This window comes from Bos indicus, chromosome 7 (genome assembly GCF_029378745.1).
Source record: "Bos indicus isolate NIAB-ARS_2022 breed Sahiwal x Tharparkar chromosome 7, NIAB-ARS_B.indTharparkar_mat_pri_1.0, whole genome shotgun sequence".
Lineage (NCBI taxonomy): Eukaryota > Metazoa > Chordata > Mammalia > Artiodactyla > Bovidae > Bos > Bos indicus.
In genome coordinates, this window is record NC_091766.1 from 13,344,142 (window position 1) to 13,367,598 (window position 23,457).

A 23,457-nucleotide genomic window follows, 5' to 3' on the forward strand; every position below is an offset into this window, starting at 1 on the left:
CCATAGTTTATCAGGTACTCTGTCTCCAACATTTTGGCCACCTGATGTGAAGAGCTGACTCATTTGAAAAGACCCTGATGTTGGGAAAGATTGAAGGCAGGAAGAAAAGGGGTGGATAGAGGATGAGATGGTTAGATGGCATCATCGACTCAATGGACATGAGTTTGGGTGAACTCTGGGTGTTGGTGATGGACAGGAAGGCCTGCTGTGCTGCATTCCATGGGGTCACAAAGAGTTGGACACGACTGAGTGACTGAACTGAACTGTCTATCAGATCTAGTCCCTTGAATCTGTTTCTTATTTCCACTGTATAATTGTAAAGGATTTGATTTAGGTCGTACCTGCATGGTCTGGTGGTTTTCCCCACTCTCTTCAATGTCAGTCTGAATTTGGTAATAAGGAGTTCATGATCTGAACCACAGTCAGTTCCTGGTCTTGTTTTTGCTGTCTGTATAGAGCTTCTCCATCTTTGACTGCAAAGAATATACTCAATTTGATTTCAGTATTGACCATCTGGTGACGTCCATGTGTAGAGTCTTCTCTTGTGTTGTTGGAAGAGGGTATTTGCTATGACCAGTGCATTCTCTTGGCAAAACTCTATTAGCCTTTGCCCTGTTTCATTCTGTACTCCAAGGCCAAATTTACCTGTTACTCCAGGTGTTTCTTGACTTCTTACTTTTGCATCCCAGGCCCATATAATGAAAAGGACATCTCTTTTGGGTGTTAGTTCTAGGAGATCTTGTAGGTCTTCATAGAATCATTCAACTTCAGCTTCTTCAGTATTACTGGTTGGGGGCATAGACTTGGATTACTGTGATATTAAATGGTTTGCCTTGGAAACGAACAGATATCATTCAGTCATTTTTGAGATTGCATCCAAGTACTGCATTTTGGACTCTTGTTTCTCCTCAATTTCTTCTAAGGGATTCTTGCCTACAACCTAGAGGGCATATTAAAAAGTAGAGCCATCACTTTGTCAACAAAGGTCCGTATAGTCAAATTTGTTTTTCCACTAGTCATGTAAGGATGTGAGAAAATGGGAGTGAAAGTGTTAGTTCCTCAGTCCTGTCTGACTCTCTGTGACCCCATGGACTGTAGCCCACCAGACTCCTCTGTCCATGTGCTTCTCCAGCCAAGTTCCAGAGTGGGTTCCCATTTCCTTCCCCAGAGTGTCTTTCTGACTGGGGTATTGAACCTGGGTCTCCTGCATTGCAGGCAGATTCTTTGCCCTCTGAACCATCATGGAAGCTGCACAGATGTGAGTGCTGAGGGCCAAAGAATTGATGCTCTCAAACTGTGGTGCTGGAGAAGACTCTTTTGAGTCCCTTGGACAGCAAGAAGATAAAATCTATCAATCCTAAAGGAAATCAACCGTGAACACTAATGGAAGGACTGACGCTGAAGCTGAAGCTCCAATAACTCTGGCCACCTGATTGGAAGAACCATCATTGGAAAAGACCCTGATTCTGGGAAAGACTAAAGGCAGGAGAAGAGGGCAACAGAAGATAAGATGGATCCTGCTCGGTTTCAAGAGCTGCTGTGACCTTTCTTGACTCAGAAAGAGGAAAAATATTTCTTGCAAAGCAGTAAGATTCATGGCTGATGGTCAAGGTAGAACTGAGCATTCCCTGTTGGAAGGAGAAGAGTCCAGCCTGTTGTCAAGTTTATAATGGAAATACGGAAAGATGGGGTTGCTATTATTTGATATCGGTAAGATGGAGTCAGGAGTTTGATTTGCAGCATTTTAATGTATCCATTAAAAGCACTGTTTACTTAAAACGGTAAGATTCAGTGCTAACATAGACATAGGACGAAAAGAGGCCTGAAAACTGATTACCGAGGGACTTGAACAATTATAAGTTGGAGAAAATGTGCCTGGTTCGGAGATCACATCTAGGCAACCCGCTCAGGCCCGCTTTAATTCCAAAACTACATTTCCCAGAATCCTTTCCGCTCTGTGCTTCCTTGTTCGCGTCCAGTTTTGAAGTCCCGCGACACTTAGAAGGCGGAAGTGAAGCGGAAGCCATTACTCTTGGGAGGAGAGTGCTGCTATACACATGGGAAGAGGAGTGGTCCACCGTAGCGTCTTACAAGCTCTTGGTCCCCGCGGCCGATCGGACTTTCCGTATTAACTTGTCATCCCTTCGGCCGCAGCTTCCGTGACCTTTGCTTCCCATGATTCTACTGTCGGTGATGTAAGTCCTGCTTTCCTCACTTAACCCTTTACTCTTGGCCTTCATGAGAACCCGGGAGGCCCAGAAGGCCGGCGGAGTTAACAGGGGACGGGACCTGGGACCGAGAAGCCAGGCAGGAATGTGTTTTAGACACTGTGATAAGCGGTATGAAGTGCTGGTGACGAAGTTTAGGACCCGGGTGAGGCACCAGTGATGTGGTCCAAAATAATTGACATCTTGGGGTGGGGACAGAAAAGTCCATTCCAGATGAGGTCAGGACGTTATTGAGGTGGATATGTGAGTCAGGAATTGGAGACCCAAGGATAAACTACCTACCTTTTGCTTTGTGGTCATTTTTGTCTAATGTTAATAGCAGCACACTGGTTTTCTTTCAGTTAACATTTGTCTTGAATGCTTTTTTACACTTAAATTTCTCTGTTATTTACTTTAGTTGACTGTCGTGAAAATAGTCTATGACTAGATTTAAAAATGCACTTCGACATTGTTGTTTAACTTGAGAATTAGTCCATTAATATTTAATGTGATTACTAATATTTGCATTGAGTTTTGCCATTTTATTTGGTGCTTTGTATTTTCCCTTCGAATAATTTTTAAAATTAGAATATAAGACATATATGTCCCCCCCACCCAAAGTATGAAAACACACAAAATTAAAAGAAGAAGTGATTCCTCAAACTAGGACAAGAAAAATAAGATTATGAAAACTCAGAAACCTGTATTCTTCTGAACTGTATCCACCTCCTTCTCCATGATTTTTTCCCTGGATTTTACTGCTTATATGTTTTCTTAAAAATGTATTTCCTAATTTTGATAATTACTTACTATGAATTACATGCACCCAAGTATTTTCAGAGATATGCGCCTACCATTCTTTTTTAGATACATAGTGACTTAAATTTTAGTCTACAAAGCTCCATATACTGTGGTTTTATTTGCAAACTGTGTTATACACACACACACACACACACACACACACATATACATACACACACAGACACACACACACACCTGTGCGTGTGTATAAATTTTGAGAACATTGACATTATTATGCCATTGAGTTTTACAGTTAACTGGTTACATCTTCTATAATGCTTTTCAGTCAAGTTTTATGAGTATCAGCAAGAAAGATATAATGGTTTTTGTTATTGTTAGTTTTATTCCTTGGAAAGTACTGATGTATATTTATGTTTTTCTTTCGTATCACACATTTATTTTTATTATTTACTTTCTTTGCTGGACTTCCAGTAGCACTGAATGGAGGTCGAAAAGCCAACTTGAGGCAGTCCTGTTTTCTTTCTGACCTTAAGGGGAATTAACTTGAGTGTTAGCTGAAAGCTTTTTTTTTAAAAAAATAGAGTTGGATGAAGGAAGCTCCTTTTTCCTAATCTTAAGAGTTTTTTGTCATGAAAATCACTCTTACCAAATGATTTTTTTTTCCAGCATCTACTTTGATGTGTTGATGCACTTCAGTCATCTCAAACTATTCCTCATCTGTAGGTTCTAGTTCTGTTTGTGCTTTAAATGAATAAGTGAAAAATATGATTATCTTATTTACCTGGTAATAGTATTAAACCAATTACAGAATTAAACCAATCTACATTTGAGTGAAATTGGTTTGTAATTTTCCTTTTCTGTTTCAGGTTTATGCCAGCCTCATAAAATGGGGTGGGAGTGTTCTCTCTTTATTTCTAAACTCTGGAATATTTTACCTAAGAGTAGAATCACTTTTTCTTTACAAGGGAATCGTACCAGGAAAAACCACTGGGGTCTGGAGATTTTTTTTTTTTCTAAAGCTGTTGTTTCAGTTCTCTAAAAGTCAAAGGGCATCCAAGTTCTCTATTTAATTGTGGTAAATAAAATTTCTTTAGGAACTTATTCATTCATCTAAAGCTAAATTGTATAATCAAAGTTGTTAAAATATGGTCTTGAATTGAGTTCAGTTCAGTCGCTCAGTCGTGTCTGACTCTTTGTGTCCCCAGGGACTGCAGCATGCCAGGCTTCCCTGTCCATCACCAACTCCCGGAGCCTACTCAAATTCATGTCCATCATGTCAGTGATGCCATCCCACCATCTCATCCTCTGTTGTTCCCTTCTCCTCCTGTCTTCAGTCTTTCGCAGCATTAAGGTCTTTTCCAGTGAGTGGTTCTTCACATCAGGTGGCCAAAGGATTGGAGTTTCAGCTTTAGCATCAGTCCTTCCAATGAATATTCAGGACTGATTTCCTTTAGGATGGCCTGTTTGGATCTCCTTGCAGTCCAAGGGACTCTCAAGAGTTTTTTCCAACACCACAGTTCAAAAGCATCAATTCTTTGGCGCTCAGCTTTCTTTATAGTCCAACTCTCACATCCATACATGACTACTGGAAAAACCATAGCTTTGACTAGACAGACCTTTGTCTCTGCTTTTTAATATGCAGTCTAGGTTGGTCGTAGCTCTTCTTCCAAGGAGCAAGTGTCTTTTAATTTCATGACTGCAGTCATCATCTGCAGTGATTTGGGAGCCCCCCCAAAATAAAGTCTGTCACTTTCCATTGTTTCCCCATCTGTTTGCCATGAAGTCATCTCTTACTATGTTTTTAATGCTTGATACATATGTAATGTTACCAGTTTTTCATTCTCATATTTATATGTTCTTTCCTTTATTTTAAATAAGTCCTGTCAGAATTGTGTCAATTCTGTTTTTCTCTTAAAACTTTTGGCTTGATTGAACCACTTTATAATATGCATGTTTTCTATTTCATAATTTTGTGTTCTTCATAATTTTCTTCTTTTACTTTCTTGGCATGTTTCTTTACAATTTCTTACATTGGATACCTGCACATCGTAAAGGACTGAAGTGAGTATTCTATTGTATTTCAGTTCTAAGTATTATCAAATTCTATAACTTCTTTGACATGAAAGTTATTTAGGACTTTTAGTTTCAATTTCTGTGACTTTTTTTCCGGTTATCTTTTGGTTATTGTTTGCTAACTTACACTGTAGTCAGCTTGATGCCATTTTCTGAGACACACATTGTACCCCATGTGTGGTTGGATTTTATAGTTAGGAAATACTATTTCATCTTGTGCAGTCTGCATATAGTTATTGAGTTGTCTGCTCGAACGTATTATTGAGAGCTCTGGTAGTGGCTTTGTCCATTCTCCTTAAAGACCTACCACCCTCTGCCTGTATTTTTGAGGCTAAAACATATATAGTATATAGCTAAAACAGTATATATCTTTTTCAGGGGTTATACCTTTTTTCATTATGCAGTTCCTCAGTTTTTACTCTTAGCCTTTTTGCTTTAATTCATTCTGGTATTAAAAGATTTAAACCAGATTTTTAAAAAAGTATTTACCTTGTATGTGAAGCGAAAGTCATTCAGTCATGTCCGACTCTTTGTGACCCCATGGACTATACAGTCCATGGAATTTTCCAGGCCAGAATACTGGAGTGGGTAGCCTTTCTCTTCTCTAGGGGATCTTCCCAACCCAGGGATTGAACCCAGGTCTACCTGCATTGTATGCAGATTGTTTACCAGCTGAGCCACAAGGAAAGCCAATTTACCTTTCCATTCTTGCTATATCCTTATTTTTAAGACGTTCTTGCAAACACCATATAACTGGATTGTTTTTACTCCATTTTGAGAATCTCTCTACTGTAGTTGAAGCATTTGGTCAGCTTTTTTATAGATTTTTCTTTCCCTGTCCTCTAGCTTTTGATTTGAGAATTTTGTTCACTCCACATTTTTCTCTGCATGTTTTGAATTTATCATGTGTGTATATATATGTGTATATATATATAGAATTTATGTGTATTATCTTAGTAGTTGTCTTGGAGAATTCTTATCCTTGTTTGTTCATGAAATTCAGATTTTTGATACCTTATCACTCTCCTCGTTTACACGGTTTTGTGATCATCCATTTTATTTTATTATTTTTAAAAAATATTTATTTAATTATTTGGTTGTACCTGGTCTTAGTTGTGGCAAACAAGATCTTCAATCTTCATCTTTATTTTGTGGCATGCAGGGTCAAGTTCCCTGACCAGGGATTGAGCCTGGTACCCCTGCATTGTGAGCAGAATTTTAGCCACTGGACCATCAGATCATGCCACTGATTATGCATTCTAATTCTGTCTTTTTTTTAAACTCAAAAGAGATTATCGTGTATAGTCATGTTTAGTTTCATTATACCCACACATTTTCCTTGTTGTGTTCTTTCTTTGGTTCTTGGACCCTTTGGTGTAAGTTCTTAACAGTCTTTGCTTCCTTGAATTTTCCTTTCTCCCTAAAATATTTGTTTTAGAATTTCTCTTTTCTGTGAGTGGCAATTCAAATATGATGTTATTTTGCCATCTTAATGGACATTTTGATTTTTAAAGTATATTCCAGAGCCATGAAGATGTTCCACTATCTTCTGGCTCCCATTATTGCTGGCCAGAAGTCATGTGTCAGCCTATTGTTTTACTTTTTTAAAGCAGTGATTCTTAAAGTGTGTTCTTCAGACCAACAGCATCATCATCACCAGGAATTTGTTATAAATGCATATTCTTGCATTTCACACCCCATATCTTCGGAGTCAAAAACTGGGGCTAGGGCCTAGCAACGGAGAAGGCGATGGCACCCCACTTCAGTACTCTTGCCTGGAAAATCCCATGGACGGAGGAACCTGGTATGCTGCAGTCCATGGGGTCGCAAAGAATCAGACATGACTGAGCGACTTCACTTTCACTTTTCACTTTCATGCTTTGGAGAAGGACATGGCAACCCACTCCAGTGTTCTTGCCTGGAGAATCCCAGGCTGGCGGGCTGCCGTCTGTGGGGTCGCACAGAGTTGGACACGACTGAAGCGACTTAGCAGCAGCAGCAGCAGGACCTAGCAATGTGAGTTTTTTAAAATACATTTCCAGTTTTAACAAGCTCTCCAGGTGATTGAGATGCAACTTGAAGTTTAAGAACCATTGCCTTAAAGGATTTTCCTCCCGGGCTGCTGTTCAGATATTCTTTTGCCATTTTTGTTCTCTGATTCAGTTTAATTGTATATAACTGTGATCTGTTTTTATCTTCAGTGTCTTTATATTTGTCTTTTGAAATGAGAAATTCACAGCTACTGTGTTTTGCAATAATTGCCTGGACTCCTTCCTTCTCCTTTTAGAATTCTGTTTAGAATCAGTTCAGCCATTTTCCTCTGTCTCCCATGGCTCTTTATGCTTATCATCTCTTTATCTGTGTGCCCTCATGTTTATTCTCTAGAAGTGGTTTTTAAATTTAAGCCTGTGTAAAAGTCACCTATAATGCTTGTTATTAATAAAATAGATTCATCAGTCTGCTTCAAAACTCTCATTTAATTGGGCTTGGATATGAACTGGGAAGTAGAATTATTAAAGTTCTCTAGGTGATGTTTATGCAGCTGGCTTGAGGACCACACTTTGTGTAAGACTCTGGAAAATGGTTTTTTTTTTTTTTTTTTTTTTTTTTAAGAGGGGGACTGTGTAATCTGATGAAACTCTTTATTTCAATATTTTGCCTTTATTTTAACAATTGTAATTGTCCTTTTAGAAATTACACATTTTAAAATTTCTGCATATTTATTACCAGTGTGTGAATGATTTTAAAAAATACCTGTGTTTATTTTGAATTGCACTTAAAATAGTTTTGAATGGAAGATTTAACCAGTATATGTAGATTGCCTGTTGGAAACAGAAGTATTAATCTGTCCTTTTATCCCCTGGGACATTTCATCTGATTAGTTGAAAGCTTACAGATAGTGAAGTATAGAGATGTTAATTTATGAGTGTAACACATTTCTGGAGTAAAAAAAAATGGCTTGCAATATTCTCAAAACTATTGTTTCTTTGGGCCTACAGGAATGACTGGTAGAAGCAATTCTATCAGGGGCAGAAATACCACTCAATAAAAGTAACGGAAAGATTATTCTCTCTGTAGTAGTTCCACCTGCAAATTCTGAATATCTCTGGGTTGTATTACAAAATTGAATATGGAGATTTTAAATCAAATATTGGAGGAATTATGGCCACAAAAGGAGAAATCATAATAGAACAATTGTGAAGGATAGAATGTGTTTTGGACTCAAAAACGATGAAGGTAGGTCTTTTGTAATTGTGAGGAGCAGTGGTAAGATTAGGGTGAGGTAGAAATGCATGTGAGCATGTAGAATACATGATGGCTTTAACTCTGTGCTCGTGTGATGCTGAGATCTGTATCCAGGGTCACCAATTCTAGCTCAACAAGTGGTATAATTGCTCAGATGAGAAATACTCCAGAACCTTGCTCTGGCCTATAGTTTACATTACCATGAGACTTTGAAAATATCCCACAGATTTGAAATTGATGTGAGTGCATTCTCCATCCAGGCTTTAACCACTTGTGTACCTTGCCCCATATTGCAGATGTGAACAGTGAGGGCCAAGGCGTGCCTAAGCCACATGGCTGTGTCAACATATATCTCATAGGATCTGAACAGGATCCCCCTCCCCTCCAAGTTCCATCCCTTGTGATCTTCCCAAGACCCCAAGGCCCAGGGATGTCATCTCAATATGAAGAGAAACGTGGATCAGCTTATTTGTCACCATTCATTCTTTCACTCACTTTAAACCTGTTTATTATTTGAGGTGCTGTTCCAGACACTGTGTACTCAGTTGCTTAGTGACGTCCAACTCTTTGTGACCCCATAGACTGTAGCCCGCCAGGCTCCTCTGTCCATTGGATTTTCCAGACAAAATACTGGAGAGCGGGTTGCCATTTTCTTCTCCAGGGGATCTTCCTGACTCAGGGATTGAATCTGCATCTCTTATGTCTCCTGCATTGGCAGGTGGGTTCTTTTACCCACTGAGCCACATGGAAAAGACACTGCAGCAGTGAACAAAACAAAGACGTGAAAAATCTTTGTCTTCCTGGCACTTCTTGTCTAACGGTGTACATTGCATAGGAGATGTTGTCCAGAGAGCAAATTTTTGAATCATTGTTAGTGAGGTGAACCTGATTCTAGTGATGAAAAGCCCTGAGCTGTAGCTCACAGTTGTGTATGGGGCCAAAAGGCATTGGAGATCAGAACACATGGTCCTAGACGGATCCTCCTCATGGTTACTTGAACCATCATAAGCCAGGATGAGCCTTGAATAAATCTGGAGCTTAAGTGTTTAGTGAGTGACAGAGTTTAGTATAATTGTAATTGGTAACATGGACTTCTCATGTGGCTCAGTGGTAAAGAATCTGCTTGCCAAGCAGGAGATGCAGGTTTGATCCCTGGGTTGGGACAGTCCCCTGGAGTAGGAAATAGCAACCACTCCAGTATTCTTGCCTGGGAAATTTCATAGACAGAGGAGCCTGGTGGGCTATGGTCCATGGAGTCGCAAAGAGTTGGACATGGCTTAGCGACTGAATAACAATTGGTGACACATTACTTGAGAGACTGACTCTGAGTCTTAGTTGAGGTGGGTCCAGGACCTCCACCATGTTGCCTGGAGGTTTTACCTAAGCAAGGTTAAGGCCCAGGATGTGACAGAACTTGCTGCCCAAAAGAGGAAATGCTGAAAAACAAAAGTCAGAATTGTCATGTGAGTGGGAGAGACAGAAAACCTTTGGCTACACCTAGTAGTCTTTCTCTCATTTCCTACAGATGTCCGCTCCAGGAGACCCATGAGAGAGAAAGTAGCTTCCTGGTCCAAGGCCCTGTTCTTCAGGCAGATTTACTGTCATTCTCGCAAGATGGCAGCTCTCGGCCTGGCTCCCACATGTGGTAAATTCTTTGGGTGTCGAATGCCCTCAGAAATCAAGCTTCTGTGGCTCCTGCCACCTCACTGAGGGCAAGGATGTGCATAGCTGGTGGGAGGGCTGCCAGGTCAAAAATGGTAGAGGATGTGTGAACTGAAGTGGGTGGGGCAAAGTCCTGAGAGCTCCCCTGGCAACTATGTCTGATTCAGGGTCTTTGTGAGTTTGGGTGAGGCAGGGAGTGTTTGTAGTTGGTGAGTTAAGAAGGCTACAGGTAATTGATAACCCATTTATTATTTTGACAAATCTGAGCAAAGTAATAGCTCCATCTCTTAGAGCTTTCATTTCTTCACTCATAAATTGAGAATGTATATAATTTTCTTTTTTTTTTGAGAACGTATATTAGTTTCTTTTTTATTTTTTGAGGATGTGTGTCATTTTCTTTATGGCTATGTAGGCCCACCACTCTTTTTCCTATCCTTGAGTGGAGCAGGGTTGCTCTGGCTTGTCACACAACTTGTGTATGTGTGTGTGTGTGATTGTGATTGGGGCATGTGCACTGCCTACACACATAATTAGTATGGGATCATTTCCTGATTTGCGAGTGTCAGGTGGGCTTTAATCCTCATGGGTTCTCTCTTCTCTAGCTATGCCCAGTCAGGAGCCTGCCTATATCCATGAGTCAGAAGTTCCTCTTTCTTCAAAAGACCATTCCTGTCCCCAGGATGTGGACCTGTTTGCATGCAATGGCCTGGAGCCTCATACATCAACCAGTGTTGAACCATCCCAGGTATACCAAGCTCTTTAAGACCCCTGAAGGTGGGGGAGGGTCTCATCTAGGCTGATGGATGCCTGATTAGAGTGCAAGAGGCAGAGCCAGAGAAGGTTGTGAGGTTGGTATCAGGGATGTTAGGGAAAATGACATGTAACAGGTTGTTTTTTCATCATACAGCTCAAAGCTCTCAGGCCAGGCTGGAAGTGAAAGGAGGTTTGATCCCATGTCAGAGTTGGATTTGAAGCAATGAGATAGGATGAAATTATCTTATAAGGAAGAGAAGACATCTAAGGACTGTCTTCTAAAATAAATGTTTAGACCTCAGAGCCCTGTATTGAAAATCCTGTGTTTAGAGTCTCTCACACGTAGTCTTTGTCCTCAGCCATCTAGATGAGTTCTCACTGGCTGGGTTCTCACTGACCCCAAATGTGTGTGGTGTTTCAGGAATCAGTGACTTTCCAGGATGTTGCTGTGGACTTCACTGAGAAGGAGTGGCCCTTGCTGGACTCTACTCAGAGAAAACTATACAAAGATGTGATGCTGGAGAACTACAGCAACCTTGCTTCAGTGGGTAAGGCTGGTGTCATTTCTTCATTTGTTCATTCATGAATCAAATGTCCTTGTTACAAGAGCTTGCTGTGGCTCAGGAACTGTGTGGGGATTTAGAATACAGTTATGAACAAGTTGACCTGGTCCCTGCCCTAGTGGTATCTCCCTTTGGATATTGAGATCTGTCCACTGCATTGACCTTGGAGGTTATGTGTGTCTGAGCTTGGGCATAGTTTTCTGAGTTAAGAAATCCTCATTCTTTTGAAGGGCAAAGTGTGGGAATATTTGGGATTTTGTGTTTTATGAAAGCCTTTCACTGTGTTCCTTAGAAATGTGGCACCGCCGTTTTGCTGCTCCTAAGTCAGACTTGTCCATCCTCAGAACACTGAAGACCAAAACACTGACCCCAGACTATTGGAAGGGGTGGTCCTCTGCACGATCTGCCCTCAACATATGTCTTTCCCTGTGAGTAGGGTGCCAGGTGGGCAAACCCAGCCTCATCTCCCACTTGGAGCAAGAAGAGGAACTGAGGACAGAGGATCGGGAACTTCACCGAGGCCCTTGTCCCGGTAAGCACCAGGCAGACAGAAGTGCTGCCGAGAATCTGCCCTTGCCAGCAATGGGGATGAATGGAGTTTCATTGGGAAACCTCACCCAGGTTGAAAATGCGCTTTCTCTTTCACTGCACCTCCATCCTCTTAAAAGTCTTTTGGTTTCCGTGTCCCTTCATCTTTAAATTTGAGGTGGCCATGTGGGCTCTTTGTCCCATTCTTTCCTATTCAACATTCCTGGTCATACTCTTAATATCATTATCAATGTCAGTATTTGAAGAGTTAATTCTTAGTGAGTCAACTTACATTTCTACCCCCTTCATTGCCAAATGTCTCACACGTCCAGATTTCTCAGTCCTTTTTACATATGTGTGTTCTCCCCTCTTACATTCCCTTCTCTTCTTTATGGTTTGTATCTGCAAAGAAAGCCACCTCTGTTTTTGTCACCGTCATCCCACCATTTTCCTTCACCAGCAGGTTGATATTTTCCCAATTTGTTTCAGATTGGGCAACGCCATCTAAAACCAAATGGTCAATTCTTATGGAAGATATTTTTGGGAAGGAAACATCTAATGGTGTGACAGTGGTAAGATTTCCTTGGAATAATTCCGACTCTTCCATATTGGGAGAGGACAGGGTCAGCCTGAGTTAGAAAAGCTTCTCAAAACCAGGCAGGTCCCCTACACCCCTCAGCCACCCTGAAGAGCAAACAGTGATAGAGATAGTATTACCAGTTTGGGGAAAACCCTGAATTTGGCCCCAGACTTTTCTTAAAGTCCTATTGAGTAATTATTTCTATAACTACATCTCAGATGTTGAGTGTTGGCTTCATTTAGTTTTAAACAGTTAACAAAGTATATATGCAAGAAGCTTTGTGAAAGTTACATTCATGGCATTCATTTATTTCCTTTTTTGATGGAGTCCATACAGGGCAGGAGCAGTACTTCTGCTTTGCAGATTGTGACATCATTAGTAATTACAGTATGCTTCTACTTATATCAGTTTATGTGGGGATAGTCTTAGGAATGTAACAAACATGGGAAATGCCTTAGTCATTTCCTGAATGCCTTAGTGCTCCCTTTCCATCAACAGGAAAACAGTCAGCTTGGAGAGGAGTCTGCGGAGTACACTAACCTGTTTGACGTCTTCAGCATAGGCGCTCATCTCACTCAGCAGATGGGAAGGCACACTGGCAAGAGACCGTACCACCACCGGGACTGCGGGGTGACTTTCAGGAACAGGTCCCATGTAACCCAACATGTGAGCATTTACAATGGGAGGAAGATGCATGAATGTCATCAGTGCCAGAAAGCCTTCACCACAAGTGCTTCCCTCACACGGCACAGGAGAATACATACTGGGGAGAAGCCCTATGAGTGCAATGCCTGTGGGAAGGCTTTTAATGACCCCTCAGCCCTTAGGAGTCACTCAAGAACTCATCTCACAGAGAAGCCCTTCGACTGCACTCAGTGTGGGAATGCCTTCCGCACCCTCTCCTCCCTGAAGATACACATGAGAGTCCACACTGGGGAGCGGCCGTACAAGTGTGACGAGTGTGGGAAGGCTTATGGCCGGAGCTGCCACCTCATTGCCCACAGGAGAACACACACTGGGGAGAGACCCTACGAGTGTCATGATTGTGGCAAGGCTTTCCAGCACCCCTCCCACCTCAAAGAGCATGTCAGGAATCATACTGGGGAGAAGCCCTATGAGTGCACGCAATGTGGAAAAGCCTTCCGGTGGAAGTCAAACTTTAACTTGCACAAGAAGAACCACACAGTGGAGAAAACCTACGAGTGTAAAGAGTGTGGGAAATCTTTTGGGGACCTCCTGTCCCGGAGGAAACACATGAGAATTCATATTGTAAAGAAGCCTGTTGAGTGCAGACAGTGTGGGAAGGCATTCAGGAACCAGTCCATCCTCAAGACGCACATGAATTCCCATACTGGAGAGAAGCCATATGGGTGTGACCTCTGCGGGAAAGCCTTCAGTGCGAGCTCCAACCTAACTGCGCATAGGAAGATCCACACCCAAGAGAGACGCTATGAGTGTGCTGCCTGCGGGAAGGTCTTTGGAGACTATTTATCCCGGAGGAGGCACATGAGCATTCATCTCGTGAAGAAGCGTGTTGAATGCAGACAGTGTGGGAAAGCCTTCAGAAACCAGTCGACCCTCAAGACACACATGAGAAGTCACACAGGAGAGAAGCCCTACGAGTGCGACCACTGTGGGAAGGCCTTCAGCATCGGTTCAAACCTCAATGTGCACAGAAGGATACACACTGGGGAGAAGCCCTATGAGTGCCTGGCCTGCGGGAAAGCCTTCAGTGACCATTCATCCCTCAGGAGCCACGTGAAAACTCACCGGGGTGAGAAGCTCTTTGTGTCATCGGTGTGGAAAAGACTCCAATGACACATCTTTTTTAAAGAAAAACATGAGAACTCAGATTGGCAGGGAACCTGACAGGTGTCAGAAAGGCAGGAAGCTTTGAGGAACTCATCTCACTGGGTATAAATTGTTAACTTGGGAGAAATCCAGTTTGTATAAAAACTATGGAAAGACTTGGATTTTACCATGTTACATTGGAACTATGAGAACTCAAGGTGGTTGAGAAAACGTATATCTGAGGTGTGAGGAAGCCGTCAGTGTACATGTAGCTCTCAACAAACAGGAGAACTTTGAGAGGGAACCCCTAACCTGGTATTTAATGTCAGAATGACTTTAGTACCATCTTGTACCTCTGGGCACAAGAACAAGCTCATCCTGGAGGATCTCTGTAAATTCCATGACTGGACAAACCTTTCCTGGTCTGATTGTATCCTTTATGAGAGAAATCACACTAAAGAGGAAAATCTATGAAATAAGGACCACGGGGAAGCCAGTAACAGGTTGGCAAGCTATAGCCAGCTGTCTGTTTTAATGCAGCTGGCAAGTTTAGAATAGTGGTGGTGTTTTTAAAGAAGAAAAATATGTGATGGAGACCACTTTTGGCCCACAAAGCCTAAAATACTCATCTCTCTGGCCCTTTACAGAAAAAAAAAAAAAAAAAGCCAATTCTTTATCTACAGCAGTGGGGATAATTTTGCTCCCTGGGGGACATTTGGCAAATCTAGAGACGTAGTTGGTCTTTAAAAGTGGAGGGGGGGTTGCCATTGGCATGTTTTGGAAGACACCAAGGATGCTGCTAAATATCCTACAATGCACAGGGGCTTTCCTCAAGAGGGAGAAAGTATGTGCCCCAGAATGTCAGTACTGCTAAGGTTGAGAAATTTTAACCAACAGTTCCTCATATTTTTGTGAAACACGTGGGTACTCACATTATGAGAAATTCCTATTTACAGCTTCAAAACTATACTCAGTGTAATTGTTTTAGGAATCACATGAGAACCCACACTGCAGACAATCCCTCTGTGGAGTTTCATCCACAGCCTTCTCGTGTGTGTATCAGAATTCTTTCCCCATTAGGATTTCTCAGTACATGTGGAATTGCACTTATCAGTCAGTCTTCTATCACGAAAATGGACCCCAGCTCATTAATTTTTCAGTCTTTAATTTTAATGTTATGCTCTTGCAAATAACCCTCATGCCTCATCACAGAAGGTTTGTACATAGTAATTCTACTATAATTTCATTTGTGATATGTGTTTATTTCCTTTTGGACAACTTATTTTAAACAGTGGGTTTTTTGTTTGTTTGTTTAGAATAGTGTCATGTGCTGTGTAACTTGTGGGTATTTTTAGTACCTGTTTGTTACAAATATCTAATTCAAATAAGTTGTGATCAGAGCAGGATGTCATCATCAAATTGGTCCTTTGAAATGTTTTTGGCCTCCTGTCCAGCCACAGGTAACCTAAACTTGTAGTTGCATCTTCAGTATCTTTTTCTTTCATATCAGAAAGATCCAAGTTCTGATTAGTAAGGTATGCTATTTTAGAAAATCTCTTCCAAGTTTTCCTGCAACTAGTAGAGTCCATGTCCACAGCCTGGCCATTGACAAAAAAAGCAGATGCCATGATACAGACTGGAGAAAGCGCTTGAAAAAGTCTTACCTGGATTCCTCTCTACATTTTCTGTGTGCGCTCCGCCCCCCCCCCCCCCCCCCCTTTATTTCCCTTCTCACCTTGAGAAGAGATCCAGTACCTAGTGTTAAAGATCCATCTTATGACCATGAGGATGCAAGCCACAGGCTAAGCAAGAGGGGTGGGGCAGTTTACTGCAGAAAAATCGCAATAATCTTGGCTTCCTTGGTGGCCTCTTTGAGTGTCTGCACTAGCCCTGGATTTGTTATTTCCATACTTACTATTACATGAGAAAAAATAAAACTGGTTATTGGTTTAAGCTGCTTTGGATATTTCATTGTTTAATCTATTTAATAATTGTTTTATTGGTGGTGGGAATGTTCTTCTGTACCAGATTGGATGTTGTCTGTAACCCATGCATCAAGTCATTAGTGGGGTTGGGTAGCTGCTGCTATACATGTTGGTATAATCTGCTTATAATTGTTGGATTTGGGTTTTTAAAAATCCTTAAGGGCATCCCCGGTGGCTTAGTGGTAAAGAATCCACCTGCAATGCAGGAGACCTGGGTTCCATCCCTGGGTTGGGAAGATCCCGTGAAGGATTAAGTGGCAACCCACTTCGTTATTCTTGCCTGGGAAATCTTATGGACAGAGGAGCCTGGCAGACTACAGTCCATGGGATCGCAAAAGAGTCAGACATGACTTAGTGACTAAATAACAAAAATCCTGTACCCCTGTTTTTATAAAATTGTATTTCATGTCTCTGATGTGCTTAAGTATTATTTCTTGACTTGTGTTGAAGTAAGTGAATTGGTTTTCACAAAAGCCCTGAGAAATAGCTACTGCCAATAACACCCTTTTGCATATGGGCAATCTGAGGCAAGGAAGTTTAATGTTGCTTGTTTTAAGTCAGCTCATTAACAAGTTGTAATGCCTTTTTTGTTGTTTATTTGTTTTAAATATTTATTTATCTGGCTGTGCCAGGTCTTAGTTGGGCATACAGGATCTTTAGTTGCATCATGTGGACTCTAGTTCCAGGGATGGAACCTGGGCCCCCTGCTTTGGGAACACAAGTCTTACCCACTGGACCACCAGGGAGGTCCCTGTGCCCGTGTTTCAAGTTCATTCTTATGTCAGGCCCTGTTCTGTGCCCTGAGTCTGTAGCGATGAATCAGGATTTTTGCCTTTATGGTGATCACATTCTACATGGGATGAAGGCACGTGATAAACAAATGAATAAATATGTGGTATATCGGCAGTCAGTTCAGTGCCCCCAAATTTAAGCACGGTGATGATGACAGGGATGTGGGGGTTCATTAAATCTATTTTATGGATAGGGAAACCTGTTGCTTAAGGGGACATTATAGAGCAGAGATGTAAATTCCCTGCAAGTGTGTGCCACGTTCTAATGTGCGCAAGAGCACCCGAGGCAGTTCAGAGGTCATGAAAAAAGAATTTTGCTTGCTAGGGCCAGTGTGGCTGAAATCTGGCAAGCTTAGGAGTCACAGAAGGTGGTAAGGTCAGAGCTGGATTGGGATCCTTTTCACGGAGGCATCTTGTAGGTCGACTGGAAAGACTTTGCCTTTTATTCTCTGTAGAAGGTCAGTGGAGGGTTCTGTATAGAGAGGTAACAACTATTCCATCTCTGTTTTAAAGAATCATATTGGCTTCTGGGTTGGTTGGCTGAGTAGAGGGATAGGATACAAAAACAGAAATCTGTTAGAAGTTCATTGCTGAGTTCAAGTTAAGTATAATGATGTCCAGTTGCTGTATTTAAAATGGATAACTAACAAGGGCTTACTGTATAGCACATGGAACTCTGCTCAATGTTATGTGGCAGCTTGGATGGGAGGAGAGTTCAGGGGAGAATGCATCCATGTATATGTATGGCTGAATCCCTTCACTGTTTATGTGAAATTATCACAACGTTGTTAATCACCTATAGCCCAATACAAAATAAAAAGTTTATAGAGTTTGAAAATAAAATTACAGTATTAGTATTGGGTTGGCCGAAAAGTTCACTTGGGTCTTTCTGTAAGATCTCAGGAAAAAGCCAAATGAACTTTTTGGCTAACTAGCAAGGGTATTTTGAGAGTCACATTGCATATGGCTGTAGTTTCATTTTCACTTCGGATAAGTGGTTCCTTATCATCCCACAATTTGTTTCACAACAGCTGATGTACAGTTCCTGGACTGTTTCCACTTTCCCTGATTATGAACAATGCTGTTCTAAGAAAATGTATAACACGCTTTCTGGAGTGTTGGTGAGTTATTCCAGGAGTATGAAGTTGTTAGGTTGAAGGTCTGTGCATGTTCAGTTTATCTTAATGCCAAAGGTGTTTCTAAGTGTCTGTGTAATGCTTTGTGTGTGGTATCATTTAAAACAGGCATTGGTGAACTTCAGAAAAGTGTTTAACTCGTACTTTGTTGTTTACTTGCTAAGTCATATCCGACTTCTTTGCACCCCAAGGGACTGTAAACCGCCTGGCTCTTCTGCCCATGGGATTTCAATTTCCCAGGCAAGAATACTGGAGTGGGTTGCCATTTTTTCTCCGGGGCATCTTTCTAAACCAGTGATCAAGCCCATGTTTCCTACATTGGTAGACAGGCTTTTTTGCCATTGAGCCACCAGGGAAGCCTTAACTCATGTACCATAAATTGTCACATGAACTCATCCGTGTAAGCAGGCAAGAAAAATGTTTTACATGTTTTAGCATTCCTGATAACTCCTTCTCTCCAAATAACAAACCTTGCCTAACTCCCCACGAGTGACCGGTATTCTGGCTCTGACAACATGGCTTGGATTTTTATTTTTGGACCCTATACAAATGGAGCCAAACAGTATACGTTCTTTAGTATCTATCTTAATTTACTCAAAATTTTTGTGAAACTGATCCATATTGTTTTGAGTTCCTCTAGATAGTAGTACATTTTATTGTGTTCCATTGTTTGAATATTCCAGTTTATTTAAGCAGTTTGTGTTGGTGGACATTTGACTTCTCAGTTTGAGGCTGTTGTAAATAATGCTGCTATGAGCATATTTTAATATTTCTGATAATGCATAAATGCGTGAGTTTCTGTTGGGTTTATATCCTGGACTAATATCACTGGGTCATATGCGATGCATATTTCACAAATGATGCCAGTTTTCCAAAGTGTTTGTAGACATTTTTCAACAGGCTCTTTTATGGAATTGGATCAGATGATACCAAATTTGCCTGCCTTTTTGGTACTGATTTATATATTCCAGATGTGGGCCTTATGGCTGGATGTTTTGCAAGTAATTTTCCCCATTCTGACTTGTCTCTTCAGTGTTTTAATTGTTATCTTTTGATGAAAGAAGTTCTTAATTTTAATGTCATCTAATCTTTATGGCATCCTCCTCTTGTGTAAGAAACGTTTACCTACCCTGAGGGCAAGAAGATATTCCACATTTTTTTCTGTAAGTTTTATTGTTTTTGTGTATACATTTAGATCTGTATCTTGGAACTGATTTTTTGTGTTAGAGTATAAAGTAGGATTGTTTTATTTTTTCCTTATTAACCCAACATCATTGATTTTAAAAGTATATCTTCACCCCAGGAATTTTCCACCTTTGTCGTATACTGAATTCCATAGGCGCTGGGTCTAAATTTAGGCTTAATTCTATTCTACTGTTCTGTTTGTTCACACACCATGCCACAGTGTTTAAATTATAAAAAAGAAGCTTTATAATGAGTCTTGGTATCTGGATGGACTAGTTTCTCCTCATGGTTTGTCTTTTTCAGTCTCTTCCTAGGTATTGTGTGTGTGTGTTTGGGGGAGGTTATGTGTACTTATCTGTTAACTTGTCCATCTCCATAATACTAGCTTGTTGGTATTTTTATTGGCATTGCCTTGAATTTTTAAGTTAACTTGGTCGGGAATTAATATCTCTATAATGTTAAGTTGTCTTATCCAAGAACAAGGGATGTTTTCCCATTTGTTCAAGTCTAGTGTTTTTCAGGAACGTTTAAAAATTTTCTTTTACAAGTATTCTAGTCTCATTAGGTTTTCCTTAAGTATTTAATCTTAGATTGTTAATTAAAATTTCTCAACCATTATGTCTTCACAGCTTTTGTATGTGAGAGCTACTAATACTGTATCTTGATTTTATAATTTGCTGCTTCACTGAATTCTTTCATTTTTTTGAGTTCATTTTATTATTTATTTTCTGGGATATTCCAGGCATACTACTGTATCATCTACAGATTGAGTGAGCTTTGCTTGTTTATCAGTCTTTTAAAAAATACTTATTTATTTTTGCTGTGCGCTCTTAGTTGTGGTTTTGAACTCTTAGTTTCAGCATGCAGACTCTTGGTTATAGCATGCATATGAGATCTAGTTCCCCAGCCAAGGATCAAACCCAGGCCCTCTGCATTGGAAACATGGAGGCTTGCCCACTGGACCATCAGGGAAGTCCCTGTTTGTCAGTTCTTAAGCCTCTCATTTTTTTTTGCCTGTGTGGTTGCATTGGCTAATACCTCTAGTATGATAATAGAGGGCATTTTTGTATTGTTCTAGGGGTAATACCCTGTTTTTCCATTGATTAAGATAAATGTCTTTTAGAATGAAGTATACAATTGACCCTTGAACAACATGGGGGTTAGGAACACTGACACTCCACATAGTAAAAAATCCGTGTATAACTTTTTTGGTCCTCCATATCCAAGATTCCACATCCAAGGATTCAGTTGCAGATTGTGTGGTACTGTAATACGTATTTTTTTGAAAAAAAAAAAATCCATATGTAAGTGGACTCCTGCAATTCAAACTCATGTTTTTCAAGGATCAATATTTTGTTATATTGAGAAGGTATTCTGTGTTCTTAAATATTTTATCATAGATGTGTACTGTATTTTGTCAGCTTTTCTGAACATCTGTGAGGAGGATTGTGATTCTCTTCCTCTGATTTATTAATATATTAATAAATTTTCAACACTCAATAAATTTTGTGTCCCGAGAATGAATTTCATTGGCCATGGTATATTATTTTCTTAATGTGTTGTTGGATTGTTTGCTAGTATTTTGTTGAGAATTTTGCATTGGTATTCATGAGTAATTGATACATGGTTTCTTAGAACTGTCTTTCTGGTTTGGGTTTTAGTATTATGGCTGCTTCATGAGAGGACTTAGAAATTTTTTCCTCTTTTTCAGTACTCTGGAATAGTTTGTACAGCATTAGGACTATGTGGTTTTTGGAAAATTTGGTAGAATTCCCTATGAACCATCTGAGTGAATTGTTTTTTAGTGGTATATTTTCTTAGGAAGTTTATTTCTTTTATGGAAGTTAGTCTGTGTTAAATTTTCTAACCTGAATGGAGTCAGCATTGGTAATCTGTATTTTTGGGGAATAGCTCATTTCATCTAGCATAGAGGTCAGTAAGTGGTCGTATGATTTAAAAATATTTTTTGATTCAATGGTCATCACGAATGACCATCACATTCGATGGTCATTTCTCCTTTCCTGCATCCTTTCTACTTGCAGTGCTCCATGCAGGTCTTTGGGTGCTTGGTGTCAGTAATTGTGCATCGGTGAGTGAAGGTGCTGAGTGTTTTGCAGATCAAAAGTTTTCCTCAGCTCACTAGTGAAGGAATAGCAATTACTGACAAGCTCTTGCCTAGATTTGGAGGAAAAAATAAATGTACCCTAGAGGCCAGGCCCAAGGGGAGAAGAGTACTTTTTCTCAGCATTGACTAATGTAAGACTGTTTCTTTAATTAGGAGCCCTGGGAATCCAACACAGCTACTCCATCAGCCCAGTTCCAACATCATGTCAGTTAACAGGACAGAAGGAAACTGAATTCCCACCTGCAACTAAGTGCCCCAGAGCTCTTGCATCTCATTGCACTTTTCTGCCAGTTCTTGGGACAGACCTGCTACCTTACACAGTCTCTCTGGAGGGGACTTCTAATTATATTCTTACTCAGTCTTCATGTCTCATTATGGCCTGAGTTCTTGGGACTTCTCCTACAAAAACCAGCTCTATCTTGTGTGATGTCTGGGTAACTCCAACCCACTCTGAATTTTTTCCTCTCTAAAGAACCAGTGAATATCGATTAAGGGCCTTATACTGGATTAGGCTTTGGGAAGAGAGACATGATGCTGTCCCTAAAGGAGTAAAGATCTAAGAGGAGAGATCAGATCAGATCAGTCTCTCAGTCGTGTCCGACTCTTTGCGACCCCATGAATCGTGGCATGCCAGGCCTCCCTGTCCATCACCAACTCCCAGAGTTCACTCAGACTCACGTCCATCGAGTCAGTGATGCCATCCAGCCATCTCATCCTCTGTCGTCCCCTTCTCCTTGCCCCCAATCCCTCCCAGCATCAGAGTCTTTTCCAATGAGTCAGCTCTTTGCATGAGGTGGCTAAAGTACTGGAGTTTCAGCTTTAGCATCATTCCTTCCAAAGAAATCCCAGGGCTGATCTCCTTTAGAATGGACTGGTTGGATCTCCTTGCAGTCCAAGGGACTCTCAAGAGTCTTTTCCAACACCACAGTTCAAAAGCATCAATTCTTCGGCGCTCAGCCTTCTTCACAGTCCAACTCTCACATCCATACATGACCACTGGAAAAACCATAGCCTTGACTAGACAGACCTTTGTTGGCAAAGTAATGTCTCTGCTTTTGAATATGCTATCTAGGTTGATCATAACTTTCCTTCCAAGGAGTAAGTGTCTTTTAATTTCATGGCTGCAGTCACCATCTGTAGTGATTTTGGAGCCCAGAAAAATAAAGTCTGACACTGTTTCCACTGTTTCCCCATCTATTTGCCATGAAGTGATGGGACCAGATGCCATGATCTTCGTTTTCTGAATGTTGAGCTTTAAGCCAACTTTTTCACTCTCCACTTTCACTTTCATCAAGAGGCTTTTGAGTTCCTCTTCACTTTGTGCCATAAGGGTGGTGTCATCTGCATATCTGAGGTTATTGATATTTCTCCCGGCAATCTTGATTCCAGCTTGTATTTCTTCCAGTCCAGCATTTCTCATGATGTACTCTGCATATAAGTTAAATAAACAGGGTGACAATATCCAGCCTTGACGAACTCCTTTTCCTATTTGGAACCGTGTAAACAATAAATAAGATGGCTAATATGGCCTGTTAATCCATTAACAAGGACCCGAGGAGGTATGTTGAACTTTTGGAGTTCAAAGAGAGCTGTATTGAAGAGATGACACAAGCTAAGCTTAGAAGGCTTATTTATAGTTTTCAGGATCAGATTTGAGTAAGCATGTCAATCATGAGTGCAAAAGCAAAGAAAATCATGCATCACATTCTCTGACATGTAAAAAAGGACAGTCTTGGAAGTAGAAGATAAAACTAGAGGTGTAACATGCGACATTATATGACACACACACACATACATCAGGACTTTATGAATCTCAGTTTCAATGTTAATTGAGGTTGATAGAAATATGTTGACATTTGGTGAGATTCAGTTTAGAAAAGTAGCCTGTGCATGCTTTTTGGTAGAATGGAATTGAAGGGAGCCTGTTCATAGTTGCTGCATAATAAACTACCTGAAACACAGTGGTGTAAAACAACCACCACTTGTTTACAGGTCTGTTGGTTGACAGTTGGGACTGTGCTTAGCTGGGCTTACTAAGGTGCTTGCAGTCGACTGCTTGTTTGGCTTGGG

At 40.7% G+C, this 23,457-nt stretch overlaps 1 protein-coding gene across 3 annotated transcripts; it reads left to right on the forward strand.

The window, feature by feature from the left end:
* The first annotated feature begins 2,012 nt into the window (after positions 1 to 2,012).
* ZNF317 (zinc finger protein 317) lies at positions 2,013 to 16,118 on the forward strand. Of its 3 annotated transcripts, XM_070792761.1 has the most exons (8): positions 2,013 to 2,195; positions 8,042 to 8,279; positions 9,814 to 9,933; positions 10,553 to 10,695; positions 11,125 to 11,251; positions 11,703 to 11,798; positions 12,284 to 12,366; positions 12,873 to 16,118. In XM_070792761.1, exons 2-8 carry the CDS (start codon positions 8,252 to 8,254, stop codon positions 14,190 to 14,192), a joined length of 1,917 nt encoding a protein of 638 aa, XP_070648862.1. In that variant the 5' UTR covers positions 2,013 to 2,195; positions 8,042 to 8,251; the 3' UTR covers positions 14,193 to 16,118. The 3 variants fall into 3 exon arrangements, with proteins under 3 accessions (XP_070648862.1, XP_019819652.2, XP_019819653.2); XM_019964093.2 differs by lacking the exon at positions 8,042 to 8,279; XM_019964094.2 differs by lacking the exons at positions 8,042 to 8,279; positions 9,814 to 9,933.
* Positions 16,119 to 23,457: the final 7,339 nt, after the last annotated feature.

Excerpts from the sequence above, each read along its gene's own strand:
- ZNF317 (XM_070792761.1), top strand. The coding sequence starts at position 8,252 with ATGTGTTTTGGACTCAAAAACGATGAAG. Across the intron at positions 10,696-11,124 it reads CCAGTGTTGAACCATCCCAG|GAATCAGTGACTTTCCAGGA; the intron begins GTATACCAAGCT and ends GTGGTGTTTCAG. Across the intron at positions 12,367-12,872 it reads CATCTAATGGTGTGACAGTG|GAAAACAGTCAGCTTGGAGA; the intron begins GTAAGATTTCCT and ends TTCCATCAACAG.